This window comes from Dryobates pubescens, chromosome 36 (assembly GCF_014839835.1).
Source record: "Dryobates pubescens isolate bDryPub1 chromosome 36, bDryPub1.pri, whole genome shotgun sequence".
NCBI classification, from domain to species: Eukaryota; Metazoa; Chordata; class Aves; order Piciformes; family Picidae; genus Dryobates; species Dryobates pubescens.
The window spans coordinates 6,411,927-6,425,591 of NC_071647.1; the positions used below are offsets into that span (position 1 = coordinate 6,411,927).

General features: G+C 57.9%; 1 protein-coding gene across 1 annotated transcript in view; it reads left to right on the plus strand.

The window, feature by feature from the left end:
* Positions 1 to 13,665, plus strand: part of MAP3K14 (mitogen-activated protein kinase kinase kinase 14) — a 55,915-nt gene that overhangs the window by 35,488 nt on the left and 6,762 nt on the right. Inside the window, exons 8-14 of the mRNA XM_054176929.1 lie at positions 2,109 to 2,240; positions 2,668 to 2,772; positions 5,671 to 5,834; positions 6,972 to 7,122; positions 8,122 to 8,472; positions 9,926 to 10,032; positions 13,501 to 13,645. Coding sequence (XP_054032904.1) covers positions 2,109 to 2,240; positions 2,668 to 2,772; positions 5,671 to 5,834; positions 6,972 to 7,122; positions 8,122 to 8,472; positions 9,926 to 10,032; positions 13,501 to 13,645 — 1,155 coding nt within the window. The remainder of the gene's footprint in view (positions 1 to 2,108; positions 2,241 to 2,667; positions 2,773 to 5,670; positions 5,835 to 6,971; positions 7,123 to 8,121; positions 8,473 to 9,925; positions 10,033 to 13,500; positions 13,646 to 13,665) is intronic.

The following is a 13,665-nucleotide window of genomic DNA, read 5'->3' on the forward strand; positions in this document are numbered from 1 at the left end:
TTCGGCATTGGGATGTGCTGCCCAGGGAGGTGGTGGAGTCCCCAGCCCTGGAGGTGTTCAAGAGGAGATTGGATGTGGCACTTGGAGCCATGGTCTAGTTGTGAGGTCTGTTGGGACAGGTTGGACTTGATGATCCTTGGGGTCTCTTCCAACCTTGGTGATACTGTGAGACTGTGATACCTCCAGGGATGGGGACTGCACCACCTCCCTGGGCAGCACACCCCAGTGCAGCAGTGGTCCTGCCTGGGGGAGGGTCACATCTGCAGTCCTGCCTCACTCCAGTTGCAGACCCTCACTCAAGCACAGCCCCAGCTGTCTTGTCTCTCATGGTCATTTGCACAGCCCCATGGGCAGTGTGTTGTGCTGGGACAGGGCAGGCTGGCTCAGCAAACCTGGATGCTTCCACTGCCTGCTGCTCCTTTTTCCAGGCAGGGCCATGGGGAACACAACCTGTGGAGAGTCACACTGGGTGTGAGCCAGCTGGTCACAGAGTAGTACTTTTGATAGCAAGCACCATCCCAGGATCCCAGAATGGGTTGGGTTGGAAGGGACCTCAAAGCTCATCCAGCTCCAACCCCCTGCCATGGGCAGGGACACCTCCCCCCAGCCCAGCTTGCTCAAGGCCTCATCCAGCCTGGCCTTTAGTGTGTTAGGGGTTGGAAGGGACCTCTGGAGATCAGCCAGTCCAACCCCCCTGCCAGAGCAGGATCACCCAGGGCAGGGCACACAGGAGGACATCCAGGTGGGGCTTCAAAGTCTCCAGAGCAGGAGACTCCACAGCCTCTCTGGGCAGCCTGCTCCAGGGCTCTGCCAGCCTCACACCAAAGAAGTTTCTCCTCCTGTTGAGGTGGCACCTCCTGGGTTCCAGCTTGCCCCTGTTGGTCCTTGTGCTGTCAGAGCACACCACTGAAAAGATCCTGGCCCCTTCCTGCCCCCCACCCCTCAGATATTTATAGACATTGATCAGATCCCTCTCAGCCTTCTCTTCTCCAGCCTAAAGAGCCCCAGGGCTCTCAGCAGAGATGTTCCAGTCCCTTCAGCATCCTCATAGCCTCTGTTGGACTCTCTCCAGCAGTTCCCTGTCCCTCTTGAGCTGAGGAGCCCATCAGTGGGCACAATACTCCAGGTGTGGGCTCAGCAGGGCAGAGCAGAGGGGGAGGAGAGCTTCCCAAGTCTTGCTGGCCACACTTTGGATGCACCCCAGGAGACCATTTGCCTTCTTGGCCACATCCACTGCTGTCCCATGGATAAGCTGCTGCCCAACAGGACTCCAAGGTCTTTCTCCATGGAGCTGCTTTCCAGCTGGTCAGCCTCCCAGCTGCACTGGTGCCTGGTGCTGTTCCTCCCCAGCTGCAGGGCTCTGCATTTGTCCTTATTGAGGTTGCCCTTTGCCCAGCTCTTCAGCCTGGCCACGTCCCCTTGGATGCCAGCTCGCCCTGACGGGTGCCAGCCACCCCTCCCACTGAGGTGGCATCAGCAGAGTTGCTGAGGGTAGGCTCAGTCCACTTCCCCAGGTCACTGATGAAGATACTGAACTGGAGGCAGTACTGATCCCTGGGGAGCACCCCTGGGCACAGGCCTCCAGCTGGACTCTGCACCACTGGTCACAACCCCCAGAGCTCTGTTGCTGAGCCAGTTTCCAGCCCCCCTCATGGCCCAGTCACCTACCCCACTTCTCTTGAGGTCACCCATGAGGGTGCTATGCCTTGAGCACCTCCAGGCAGGGCACATCCACAGCCTCCCTGGGCAACCTGTATCTCCCCACCCTCACTCTAACTATTTCCTCCTCCTCTCCACTCTCAGTCTGCCCTCTCCCAGCTCAAAGCCATTGTTCCTCAGCCTGGCTCTCCCATCCTTTGTCAAAAATCCCTCCCCAGCTTTCCTGGAGGCCCCTTTCAGGTACTAAGCCCAAAGCTTCATGAACCAGCCCAGAGTGTGTGGGCAGGAAGACATCTGGGAATAAACCCCAGGAGCAGATCCAAGTGTGGGAGAGCAGAGCTGTCAGGCCTGGCACTCCTCATCTCCTCCCCAGAATCAAGGAGTGGTGCTGGTGGTGCTGGGAAGAGGGCAAGGCTGAGCTAACCTGGGCTCTCTGGCTTCCTTTCTAGGTGGCTCCTTAGGACAACTAATCAAACAGAGTGGCTGCCTGCCAGAGGACAGAGCCCTCAGTTACCTGGGCCAGGCACTGGAGGGCTTGGAGTATCTTCATGCTCAAAACATCCTCCATGGAGATGTGAAAGGTGGGATGGTGCCTGGGGTGCTGCCTCCTTCCCTTTCTCTTACAAGAAGCAGACTGCTGGCAGGTTCCTGAGGGGCAGAAGGTTATTTGCCAGGGTTCCAGCCCCACATTTGAGACTGGAGCTTGGCTGGGTGCTGACCAGCTGGGCACCCTGTGTCTGCCAGCCCTTTCCCTGCCATCCAGTGGCTCTGCCAAGCTGCTTGCCCAGGCCGCCCCCGCTCCGGGCCGCTGAGATCTGCAGGGCAGGCAGCTGGCAGCTGCTGAGCAGAGAGAACTCTAGTTGTGTGCTTGCTTGCACCAGGGATGCTCCAGAGGAGGAGCAGCCCCTTGGGCTGGGCTCTGACAGGTTGCAGTCCTCTGGGCTCTTGGCTTTGAGTGCACCTCAGTGGCCAGAGCACAGAGACTGACGGCGAGCTTCTCGTTGGCAGCGGAGAACGTGCTGCTGTCCGACGACGGGAGCAGAGCTCTGCTGTGTGACTTTGGCCACTCTGCTCACCTCCACCCTGATGGCCTGGGGAAGTGCTTGGTCACAGGTAAGGGTTTCTCAAGAGCTCTCCTGCTGACCCAGGCTGGGATGGCTCCTGCTTGGCAGGTGGCTGTGTTTGCCAGGCTCGCTCTTGCTCCTGGCGGCGCTTCTGTTGTTGCTCCTGAGCTGTGGCCACTCAACGGGGGGAAGCTGGTCCTCATCTCCCAGTCTGGTGCAAGAGTCACAGAATCACAGAATGCTTTGGGTTGGAAGGGATCACAGCATCACAGTATCACTAAGGTTGGAAGAGACCCCAAGGATCATCGAGTCCAACCTGTCTCGACAGACCTCACGACGAGACCGTGGCACCAAGTGCCACATCCAATCCCCTCATCCAGCTCCAGCCCCCTGCCATGGGCAGGGACACCTCAAACAGCTCAGCTTGCTCAAGGCCTCATCCAGCCTGGCCTTGGACACCTCCAGGGAGGGGACAGCCACAGCCTCCCTGGGCAGCCTGTGCCAGAGTCTCCCCAGCCTCACTCTAAAGAATTTCTTCCTTATATCTGACCTAACCCTCCCCTTTTCCAGTTCAGATCCCTCACCCTTCATTCCATCCCTGCACTCCCTGAAGCAAAGTCCATCTCCAGCCTTCCTGTAGGCCTCTCTGTGGAGTACAGAAAAGTCTCCCTGGAGCTTTCTCCTCTCCAGACTCAACAACCCCAACTCTCTCAGCCTGGCCTCACAGCAGAGGGCTGCCAGCCCTGGCATCATTTCTGTGGCCTCCTCTGGGACCTGCTTGAGCAGTTCTGCATCTTTCTTTAGGAGTAGATGTCTAGGAAAGGTTGGTTCCCCTCCCTGTGCTCCATGGTTCCATGCATCCCAACCTGTTCCAGTGTCTCCCTACCCTGACTGGGAAGAATCACAGAATGTCTCAGGTTGGAAGGGACCTTAGAGATCATCAACCCCAACCTCCCACCTTGCATTTTGACTTGGCTGCTCAAGGCCTCATCCAGCTTGGCCTGGAACACCCCCAGGGAGGAAGCATCCACAAGCTCCTTGAGCAGCCTGTTCCAGAGTCTCACCACTCTGCTCCTGAAGGACTTCTTCCTAAGAAGAAGTTCCAGAGAAGGGCCCCAAGAAGGCCCAGAGAAGGCCCCCAAGGATGAGCAGAGGGCTGGAGCTGCTCTGCTGTGAGCACAGCCTGAGGGAGTTGGGGTTGTGCAGGCTGGGGAGGAGAAGGCTCCCAGGAGACCTCATTGTGGCCTTCCAGGATCTGCAGGGGCTGCAGGAAAGCTGGGGAGGGACTTTTGAGGGTGTCAGGGAGGGATAGGACTGGGGGGGATGGAGCAGAAGTAGAAGTGGGGAGATTGAGATTGGCTGTGAGGAAGAAGTTGTTGCCCAGGAGGGTGGTGAGAGCCTGGCACAGGCTGCCCAGGGAGGTGGTGGAAGCCTCCTGCCTGGAGGTGTTTGCAGCCAGGCTGGAGGTGGCTGTGAGCAACCTGCTGTGGTGTGAGGTGTCCCTGCCCATGGCAGGGGGCTGGGGCTGGCTGAGCCTTGAGCTCCCTTCCAGCCCTGACAGTTCTGTGATTCTGAGATCCAGTCTAAACCTACTCTCCCTCAGTTTTAAACCATTTCTTTCTGGTAATTCAGGTCAGGATGATGGCAAGGTTCAGGCTTGTGCCCCTGCAAGAGTCCCCAGCAGAAGTGCAAAGCCTGACCCTGGCTTGCTGTGTGACCTCACTGAGCAGCTGGGACAGAATCCTCACCTCCACCAAAGCAAAACTCCTCCCTGGCTTTTGGGCAGCTGCTGAAAGAGAAGGGTGTGCTTGGGACCACCAAGCTCAGGTGGAGAGGGTCATGCTTTGCCTCCCAGATTTGCTGGAAGCAGGAGCTGGTAGCTGCTCCATGTGTGAGGGATGAGGCTGAGGAAGAGATGGAGCCTTTGAACAGCTTCTGAGAGCTGGGGGTGGGGTTAAGGTGACTTGTTCCTCACTTGAGCTGCAAAGAGAAACAGCAGGGAAGTCCTTGTGCCCTGTGCTCAGCACTGCTGAGGCCACACCTGGAGTCCTGTGTCCAGCTCTGGGCTCCTCAGGTCAGGAAAGAGGTTGAGCTGCTGGAAGGTGTCCAGAGAAGGGCAAGAAAGCTGGGGAGGGGTCTGGGGCACAGCCCTGGGAGGAGAGGCTGAGGGAGCTGGGGTTGCTTAGCCTGCAGAAGAGGAGGCTCAGGGGAGACCTTCTTGCTCTCTGCAACTCCCTGCAGGGAGGTTGGAGCCAGGTGGGGGTTGGGCTCTTCTCCCAGGCAAGCAGCAGCAGAACAAGAGGACACAGTCTCAAGCTGTGCCAGGGGAGGTTCAGGCTGGAGGTGAGGAGAAAGTTCTTCCCAGCCAGAGAAATTGGCCACTGGGATGTGCTGCCCAGGGAGGTGGTGGAGTCCCCATCCCTGGAGGTGTTCAAGAGGGGCTTGGATGTGGCACTTGGAGCCATGGTTTAGTTGTCAGGAGGTGTTTGGTATTAGGTCACAGGTTGGACTTGGTGATCTCTGAGGTCTTTTCCAAGCTGAGTGTGTGATTGTGTGTGTTGGGGCTGTTCAGTCTGGAGAAGAGAAGACTCAGAGGTGACCTCATTGTGGCCTTCCAGGATCTGCAGGGGGCTCCAAGAAGGCTGGGGAGGGACTGCTCAGGCTCTCAGGCAGTGCTAGGACTGTGGGGAATGGAATGAAGCTGGGGGTGGGGAGATTGAGGCTGGAGGTGAGGAGGAAGTTCTTCCCCATGAGAGTGGTGAAGCCCTGGGATGGGTTGTCCAGGGAGGTGGTTGAGGCCCCAGCCCTGGAGGTGTTTAAGGCCAGGCTGGATGAGGCTATGGCCAGGCTGATCCAGTGTGGGGTGTCCCTGCCCATGGCAGGGGGTTGGAACTGGCTGATCCTTGTGCTCCCTTCCAACCCTGATTGCTCCTATGGATGGTTGCAGGGAACTACGTGCCTGGCACGGAGACGCACATGGCGCCCGAGGTGGTGATGGGCAAGCGCTGCGACTCCAAGGTGGACATCTGGAGCAGCTGCTGTATGATGCTTCATATGCTCAATGGCTGCCACCCTTGGACCCAGTATTACAATCACCCACTGTGCCTCAAGGTGAGTGACCCAGGGAGAGGAACCTCAGCCTGCAGCATCCCAGGGCAGAGAGGGCTTCAGGAGGGCAGGCTGGGAGCAGCTGGGAGTCTGGGATGATCTGAGAGGCATGGAATGGTTTGGGTGGGAAGGGACCTTTGGAGCCCAGCCAGTCCAAGCCCTGCAGCCAGCAGGGACAGCCCCAGCCCCAGCAGGCTGCTCACAGCCCCAACCAACCTCCCCTGCAGTGGTGCCAGCCATGGGGCAGCTCCCAGCTCTCTGGGCAGCCTGGGCCAGGCTCTCCCCACCCTCAGTGCCAAACCTTTCTCCTTCTCTCCACTCTCAAGCTCCCTCTTGCCCTTTCCAACCATCCCCCCTTGTCCTGTCCCATCAGGCCCTGCTCAAAGCTCTGTCCCCAGCTCTCTGCTGGGCCCTTGAAGCACTGCAAGGCCACCAGAAGGTCTCCCTGGAGCCTTCTCTCCTGCAGGCTGCCCAAGGCCAACTCTCTCAGCCTGGCTCCCAGCAGAGGGCTTCCAGCCCTGCCAGCACTGCTGTGGCCTCCTCTGGCCCTGCTCCCCCAGCTCCCTGTCTGTGCTGAGGGCTCCAGAGCTGCCCCAGCCCTGCAGGGGAGGTCTGAGCAGAGCAGAGCAGAGGGCAGAATCCCCTCCCTGCCCCTGCTGCCCTCACTGCTGGGGCTCAGCCCAGGGCAGGGCTGGGGCTGGGCTGGCAGCACTCAGTGCCTGCTCCTGTCCAGCTTTTCCTCCACCACCTTCCCCAAGTCCTTCCCCACAGGGCTGCTCTCCAGCCCTTCACCCCTGAGCCTGGACTGATACCAGGGGTTGCCTGGACCCAGGGGCAGGACCTTGCAGAGGGCCTTGCTGAAGCTGCTGAGCTTCCCATGGTGTCAGCTCACGAAGCTTTGCTTTGGGCACTGATCCTCCCTTACACCTCTCACGCTGCTGTGTTTCACATCTGAGGGCTGCTCCTGTTGTGTCCTGCTCAGGGCTTGATGGTGACTTTTCCAGCCAGTGCTGAAGTGCCTCCCCAGCTCTCTCATCTCATGCTGCCCTTTCAGCTGGAGACTCTCAGGGTGGGAAGAACCTTTCTGAACTCAAACGAAGCCTCTGCGCTAACCTCTTTCACTTCCTGTTTGTTACCCAGATAGCTAAAGAGCCACCTCCTCTGAGGGAAATTCCACCTTCCTGCAACCCTCTCACTGCTGAGATTATCAAAATGGGGCTGGAGAAGGAGCCTGTGCAGAGAGCATCAGCCTCAGAGCTCAAAACCAAGGCCAGTGTCGCGCTTGAAGAAGGTAGAGTTGACCTCTCCCTGCGGCTTCTTCCCTGCACTGGCGAAGTGCTCAGCTGCTGGCTGTGCCCAAGTGGTCCTGTGGGCAGGATCCCTGTGGTTTGCTGCTCAGCACATCACCTGCACAGGCTGCAGCTTGGATGTCTGCTTTGGGGTTGGTAGCTCTTGGCTGGGTTGATGACTTTAGCCCACAGCTGGCTGTTTCTCACCCAGCTCAAGGACAGTTCCCTGCGTGCCTCACCTGCTCCCTCTGCCCCCTCCACCTGGAGGAGACAATGTTGAGCTTTACTTGGGTTTCCTGAGGCTGTCTGCTGTGGCTGGGCTCATGTTCAGCCAGAGTCTCAGCTGCATCACAGAATCACCAAGGTTGGAAGAGACCTCAAAGCTCATCAAGTCCAACCTGGCACCACAGACCTCCTGACTAAACCATGGCTCCAAGTGCCACATCCAGTCCCCCCTTGAACACCTCCAGGGATGGGGACTCCACCACCTCCCTGGGCAGCACATCCCAATGGCTAATGACTCCCTCAGTGAGCTCAAGCCTGGTGAGCCTGGAGCAGCAAAACTGGGAGCAGAGGTTTGTTGCATCCTGACAGGAGGAGAGAATTCCTTGGTGTGAGGCTGCTGGAGGCCTGGAGCAGGCTGCCCAGAGAGGTTGTGGAGTCTCCTGATCTGGAGACTTCCAAGCCCCACCTGGCTGTGTTCCTGGGTGACCTGCCCTGGGTGACACTGCTCTGGACCATCTGGACTGGATGGTCTCCAGAGGTCCCTTCCAACCCCTGAGGTTCTATGATTGCAGCTCATCCCTGTGGCCCAGTCCTGCCTCTAAGATCCTCTCTGATTCATTTCAGCTTAGTCCTGCTGACAGCTTCTGTAAAGCAGCAGGAAATCCTGGAGGGGATCTTCTTCACAGCAAGACACAGCCTGAACTGGCACTGAAGGGGAATGTTTGCTTCTTGCTTGTCTTTATTTGATGATGTCTGTGTGCTCTTTGTTGTTGCAGTGGGAGGTGTGACAAGCCCCTGGAAAGGTGAATACAGAGAGCCCAGGCATTTCTCTCTGCACAAAGACAACAACCCACAGACCTCCCTGTCCCCCACAGTGAGCCCAGTTTCTGAGACTGCTTCTGACCCCAAACTGCCAGACAAAGTGTCCTGTGCAAGCCCAGTCCTCCCACCAGCATCCCTGGAGCAAACAGAGGAGGTGGAGGGGACCTCTTGGAACATGTGCAAGGAGTTACCAGAGGCCTGGGACCCTCCACCTCTCTCCTCCACTCCTCTCCCCCTGAAGAGCTGCAGCCATGTGGAGAGAGCCACAACCATTTCAGAGCAAGAGCTTCAGCAGCTGGAAATAGGTGAGCAAGGGGCTGTGGGGGGGCTTCAGCCTTTCCCCCTGGAGCCTGCTGCAGCTCCAGCTGCTTTCCTTTGGCCTCCTGAGAGTTATTTCTGGGCCTTGAGCTGGGATGTCATCTTGCTCACAGTTCCTCTCTCGTTACACAAAGGGCTAAAATTACCAAAGCAATGAAACATGGCCCAAAGGCAGTGGTCAGGGTTTCCTTCCACTCTCTGAACAGTGGCAGCAGGCTGAGTGGAGCAGGAAGCTCTCCAAACCCAGCCAGTTGCAGACCTGTGCCTGAGCAGTGCCTGCAACCCCAGCTCCAGCTGGAGGTTTTGATTCTCAGGTGGACTTCTTTTACTGAAGGCCTAAACCTCCTGGATGGGAGATGCCAGAAACTCAGTCTGCACCTATTTGTTGTGGGGGCTGGAAATGCTGCAGCCTATAGATGTGATCCCCAGCACCAGAGTGTGGAAACCAGCAGGGTGAAGAGCAGTGATCAGACTCACAGAGCTGAGCTGGATTTAGCAGCAAGGCAGCTGGAGAGAGGGACTGGCTTGCAGAGTGTGCCCTCAGAATGACTCTGCAGACATCCCTGGTTAGAAAGCCTCAGTCCTCACACAAGGCTGAGCCAGACAGGACCTGCTCTGCCTTTCACCAGGCTCCTCAGGCCTGAGCATCTTCCACCCACCTGTGCCTGGAGCAGACTTGTCTGAGGTTCAACAAGGCCAAGGGCTGGGTGCTGCAGCTGGGTCACAACAGCCCCAGGGAGGCTCCAGGCTGGGGGCAGAGTGGCTGCAAACTGCCCAGCAGAAAAGGCCCTGAGGGTGCTGGGTGCCAGCAGCTGGAGATGAGCTCAGGGTGTGCCCAGGTGGCCAGGAAGGCCTCCAGCAGCCTGGGCTGGGGCAGCAATGCTGTGGGCAGCAGGAACAGGGCAGGGATTGTGCCCCTGGGCTGGGCACTGGGGAGGCTGCACCTCAAATCCTGGGTTCAGGTTTGGGCCTCTCCCTGCAAGAAGGACATTGAGAGGCTGGAGCAGGGCCAGGGAAGGGAAACAAGGCTGGGGAAGGGTCTGGAGAGCAGGGCTGGGGAGGAGCAGCTGAGGGAGCTGGGGGGGTTCAGCCTGGAGACAATGCCTTAAAACCAGAGACCCAGAGGTCCATTCAGGGGCCCTGAGGGCCACGTTTCTTCAGCATGAGGGTGGTGAGACTCTGGAACAGGTTGCCCAGAATGGTTGTGGATGCCCAGAACCTGACATAAATTACTAGAAAGAAATTCTTTCCAGTCAGGGTGGGGAGCCTCTGGCACAGGTTGCTTGGGGAGGTGTCCAAGGCCAGGCTGGATGAGGCCTTCAGCAACCCGTGCTGCTGGGAGGGGTCCCTGCCCATGGCAGGAGGTTGGGACTGGATGATCTTTGAGGTCCCTTCCAACTCAAGCCCTTCTCTCTTGCTTCTCTTTCCTTTTGCTTGCAGAGCTCTTTCTGAACAGCCTGTCCCAGCCCTACTCCCTGGAGGAGCAAGAGCAAATGCTGTCCTGCCTCAGCATCGACAGCCCCTTCGTGTCGGACGCCAGCGAGAGGGTGAGTGCTGAGGCACCCTGCCGTGGGGCAGCCACCTCTGGGGCGCTGCAGCCTCTCACAAGTGGACTCCTGAAGTTGCTCAGCTTAGTTTCTTCATAGAAAGAGAGACTGGCCATGGGAATGTGCTGCCCAGGGAGGTGGTGGAGTCCCCAACCCTGGAGGTGTTTAGGGAGAGCGTGGATGAGGCACTTGGAGCCATGGTTGAGTTGCTCAGATGGTGCTGGGGGAGAGGTTGGACTTGGTGATCTCTGAGGTCTTTTCCAACCTGGTTAATTCTGTTCTGCTCTATTCTGCTCTATTCTATTCTATTCTATTCTATTCTATTCTATTCTATTCTATTCTCTCTTCTCCTCTCTCCTCTCTCCTCTCTCCTCTCTCTTCTCCCTTCCCTTCCCTTCCCTTCCCTTCCCTTCCCTTCCCTTCCCTTCCCTTCCCTTCCCTTCCCTTCCCTTCCCTTCCCTTCCCTTCCCTTCCCTTCCCTTCCCTTCCCTTCCCTTCCCTTCCCTTCCCTTCCCTTCCCTTCCCTTCCCTTCCCTTCCCTTCCCTTCCCTTCCCTTCCCTTCCCTTCCCTTCCCTTCCCTTCCCTTCCCTTCCCTTCCCTTCCCTTCCCTTCCCTTCCCTCCCCTTCCCTCCCCTTCCCTCCCCTTCCCTCCCCTTCCCTCCCCTTCCCTCCCCTTCCCTCCCCTTCCCTCCCCTCCCCTCCCCTCCCCTCCCCTCCCCTTCCCTCCCCTCCCCTCCCCTCCCCTCCCCTCCCCTCCCCTCCCCTCCCCTCCCCTCCCCTTCCCTCCCCCCTCTCCCCTCTTCCCTTCTCCAACTTTTTACTGGAGAGGCCCTTGGGAATCACAGAATGTTAGGGGCTGGAGGGGACCTCAAAAGCTCATCCAGTCCAACCCCCCTGCCAGAGCAGGGTCACCTAGAGCAGGGCACACAGGAACACAACCAGGAGGGTTTTGAATATCTCCAGAGAGGGAGACTCCACAACCCCCCTGGGCAGCCTGCTCCAGGGCTCTGTCACCCTCACAGGGGGAAAATGTTTCCTCCTGTTTCCATGGCACTTCCTCTGCCTCAGCTTCCACCACTGCCCCTTGGGCTGGCATTGGGCATCCCCCAGCAGAGCCTGGCTCCAGCCTCTGGGCACTGCCCCTGCACAGCTTAGCAACAGCAATGAGGTCACCCCTTAGAAGAAAGCTTTGCTCTTGGCCACTGAAGTATTTAGCCTGGAGTTTTCCTTTAGTTTGCTGCCCAGCATGGATCCCTTTCCTCCAGTTGCTCTGCTCTGCTGTATGCTCACAGTGAGCATCAGGGGGGTGACTCTGGAGCATCTCAGCAGCCTGAACCCTGTCTGTGCAGGAGGAAGAAGCTGAAGAAGCAATGATTATAGAATCATAGAATCAACTGGGTTGGAAAAGACCTCAGAGATCATCAAGTCCAACCTGTGACCTAATACCTAACACCTCCTGACAGCTAAGCCATGGCTCCAAGTGCCACATCCAATCCCCTCTTGAACCCCTCCAGGGATGGGGACTCCACCACCTCCCTGGGCAGCACATCCCAGTGGCCAATCTCTCTTGCTGGGAAGAACTTTCTCCTCCCCTCCAGCCTAAACTTCCCCTGGCACAGCTTGAGACTGTGTCCTCTTGTTCTGCTGCTGCTTGCCTGGGAGAAGAGCCCAACCCCCACCTGGCTCCAACCTCCCTTCAGGGAGCTGTAGAGAGCAAGAAGGTCTCCCCTGAGCCTCCTCTGCTCCAGGCTGAACAGCCCCAGCAATGTCCCTGCCCATGGCAAGGCCTTTGGAACTTGATGATCTTTAAGGCCTCTTCCAACACAAACCATTCTGTGACTCTCTGGTGAGCTGCTGGGCAGCCCAGGGTCACCTTCCTGGCAACAGCCCCTGAAGGGATGTCTAGAGGACAACCAGAAGAAGGGGCAGAACACAGCCCCTGCTCTTGGATGTTCCTTCCCAGATTCCTTCTCCATGAACTCCTCTTTTAAGCCATGCCTAGCAATGCCTCACACTCCCTAACTCACTTTACCCAAGTGCACTTGGCAGCAGAGTTTTAGCTGATGCTTTATTCTCCTCTCACTCACTCCAGCCAAACCCTCTGTTCTCCCCCAGCTCTTCTGCTGATTGTTGAGTTGACTGTTGAGGAGATCTTAATGTCTGCAAGCAAGGGGCAGTGGCCTTGAGCTGGGGGAGAGGAGATTGAGCCTGGAGATGGGGAAGAAACTTTTTCCAGTGAGGGTGGGGAAGACACTGGCACAGGCTGCCCAGGGAGGTGGTGGTTGTCCCCTCCCTGAGGCCAGGCTGGCTGAGGCCTTGAGCAGCCAGGGCTGGTGGGAGGTGTCCCTGCCCATGGCAGGGGGTTGGAAGGAACTGGATGAGCTTTGAGATCCCTTTGATAAGCTTTAAGATCCCTTCCAACCCAACCCATTCTGTGGTGCTGTGAAACTGTTCATTGCTCTTCATCCTGGTTCCCAGAGGGCAGGTAAATGCTGGATAACACAAGGCCCAGCCTGACATCCCTGGGGAGCTCTGGGGTCTTTTTTTGCCTCCCTGAGGTCATTTTGATGTTTTTATCTCATGCAAGCTCAAAGAACCAGAGATCCATTCAGGTTGGGAAAAGACCTTTAGGTGATTTGAGTCCAACCCTTCTCTAACTCCACCAAGTCTGGAGCTAAAAGCACCAACTCCATTTCTTAAGGAGCCTTTGACAAACTTAGAATCCCAGAACTGTCAGGGCTGGAAGGGAGCTCAAGGCTCAGCCAGCTCCAACCCCCTGCCATGGGCAGGGACACCTCACACCACAGCAGGTTGCTCACAGCCACCTCCAGCCTGGCTGCAAACACCTCCAGGCAGGAGGCTTCCACCACCTCCCTGGGCAGCCTGTGCCAGGCTCTCACCACCCTCCTGGGCAACAACTTCTTCCTCACAGCCAATCTCAATCTCCCCTCTTCTAGCTCTGCTCCATCCCCCCAAGTCCTGTCACTCCCTGACAGCCTCAAAAGTCCCTCCCCAGCTTTCTTGTAGCCCCCTCCAGATACTGGAGCCCCCATGAAGTGACCAGCTGCTGAAGCCATGGCCATGGAACAGAGCTATCAGTGTGGGGTCCCTGCAGAAGCACCACATGAACCTACCCACAGCAGGGCACAAGGCACAGGGACTGGGGAATCCCTGAACCCCAGCAAGCTGGGGGCTGGAAGGGGCCTCCAGAAGTCATCAAGTCTAAGCCCTCTGCTAAAGCAGGGCACCCACAGCAGCTTAGAATCAGAGAATTGTCAGGGTTGGAAGGGAGCTCAAGGCTCAGCCAGTCCCAACCCCCTGCCACGGGCAGGGACACCTCACACCACAGCAGGTTGCTCACAGCCACCTCCAGCCTGGCTGCAAACACCTCCAGGCAGGAGGCTTCCACCACCTCCCTGGGCAGCCTGTGCCAGGCTCTCAGTGGAACTCTGTGCTCACTTCTGCAGAACTCCATGAAGGCTTCCCATAGCCTGAGGGACACGATGAGCTCTGGGATTCACTCCTGGAGCAGCCAGGCCGAGGGGCAGAGCTGCAGCTGGAACAACCTGCGGAGCCGCGGCCGGCACGCCGACACCCCCAGCTGCTTCAACGGTGAGTCCCAGCTGCCCAGG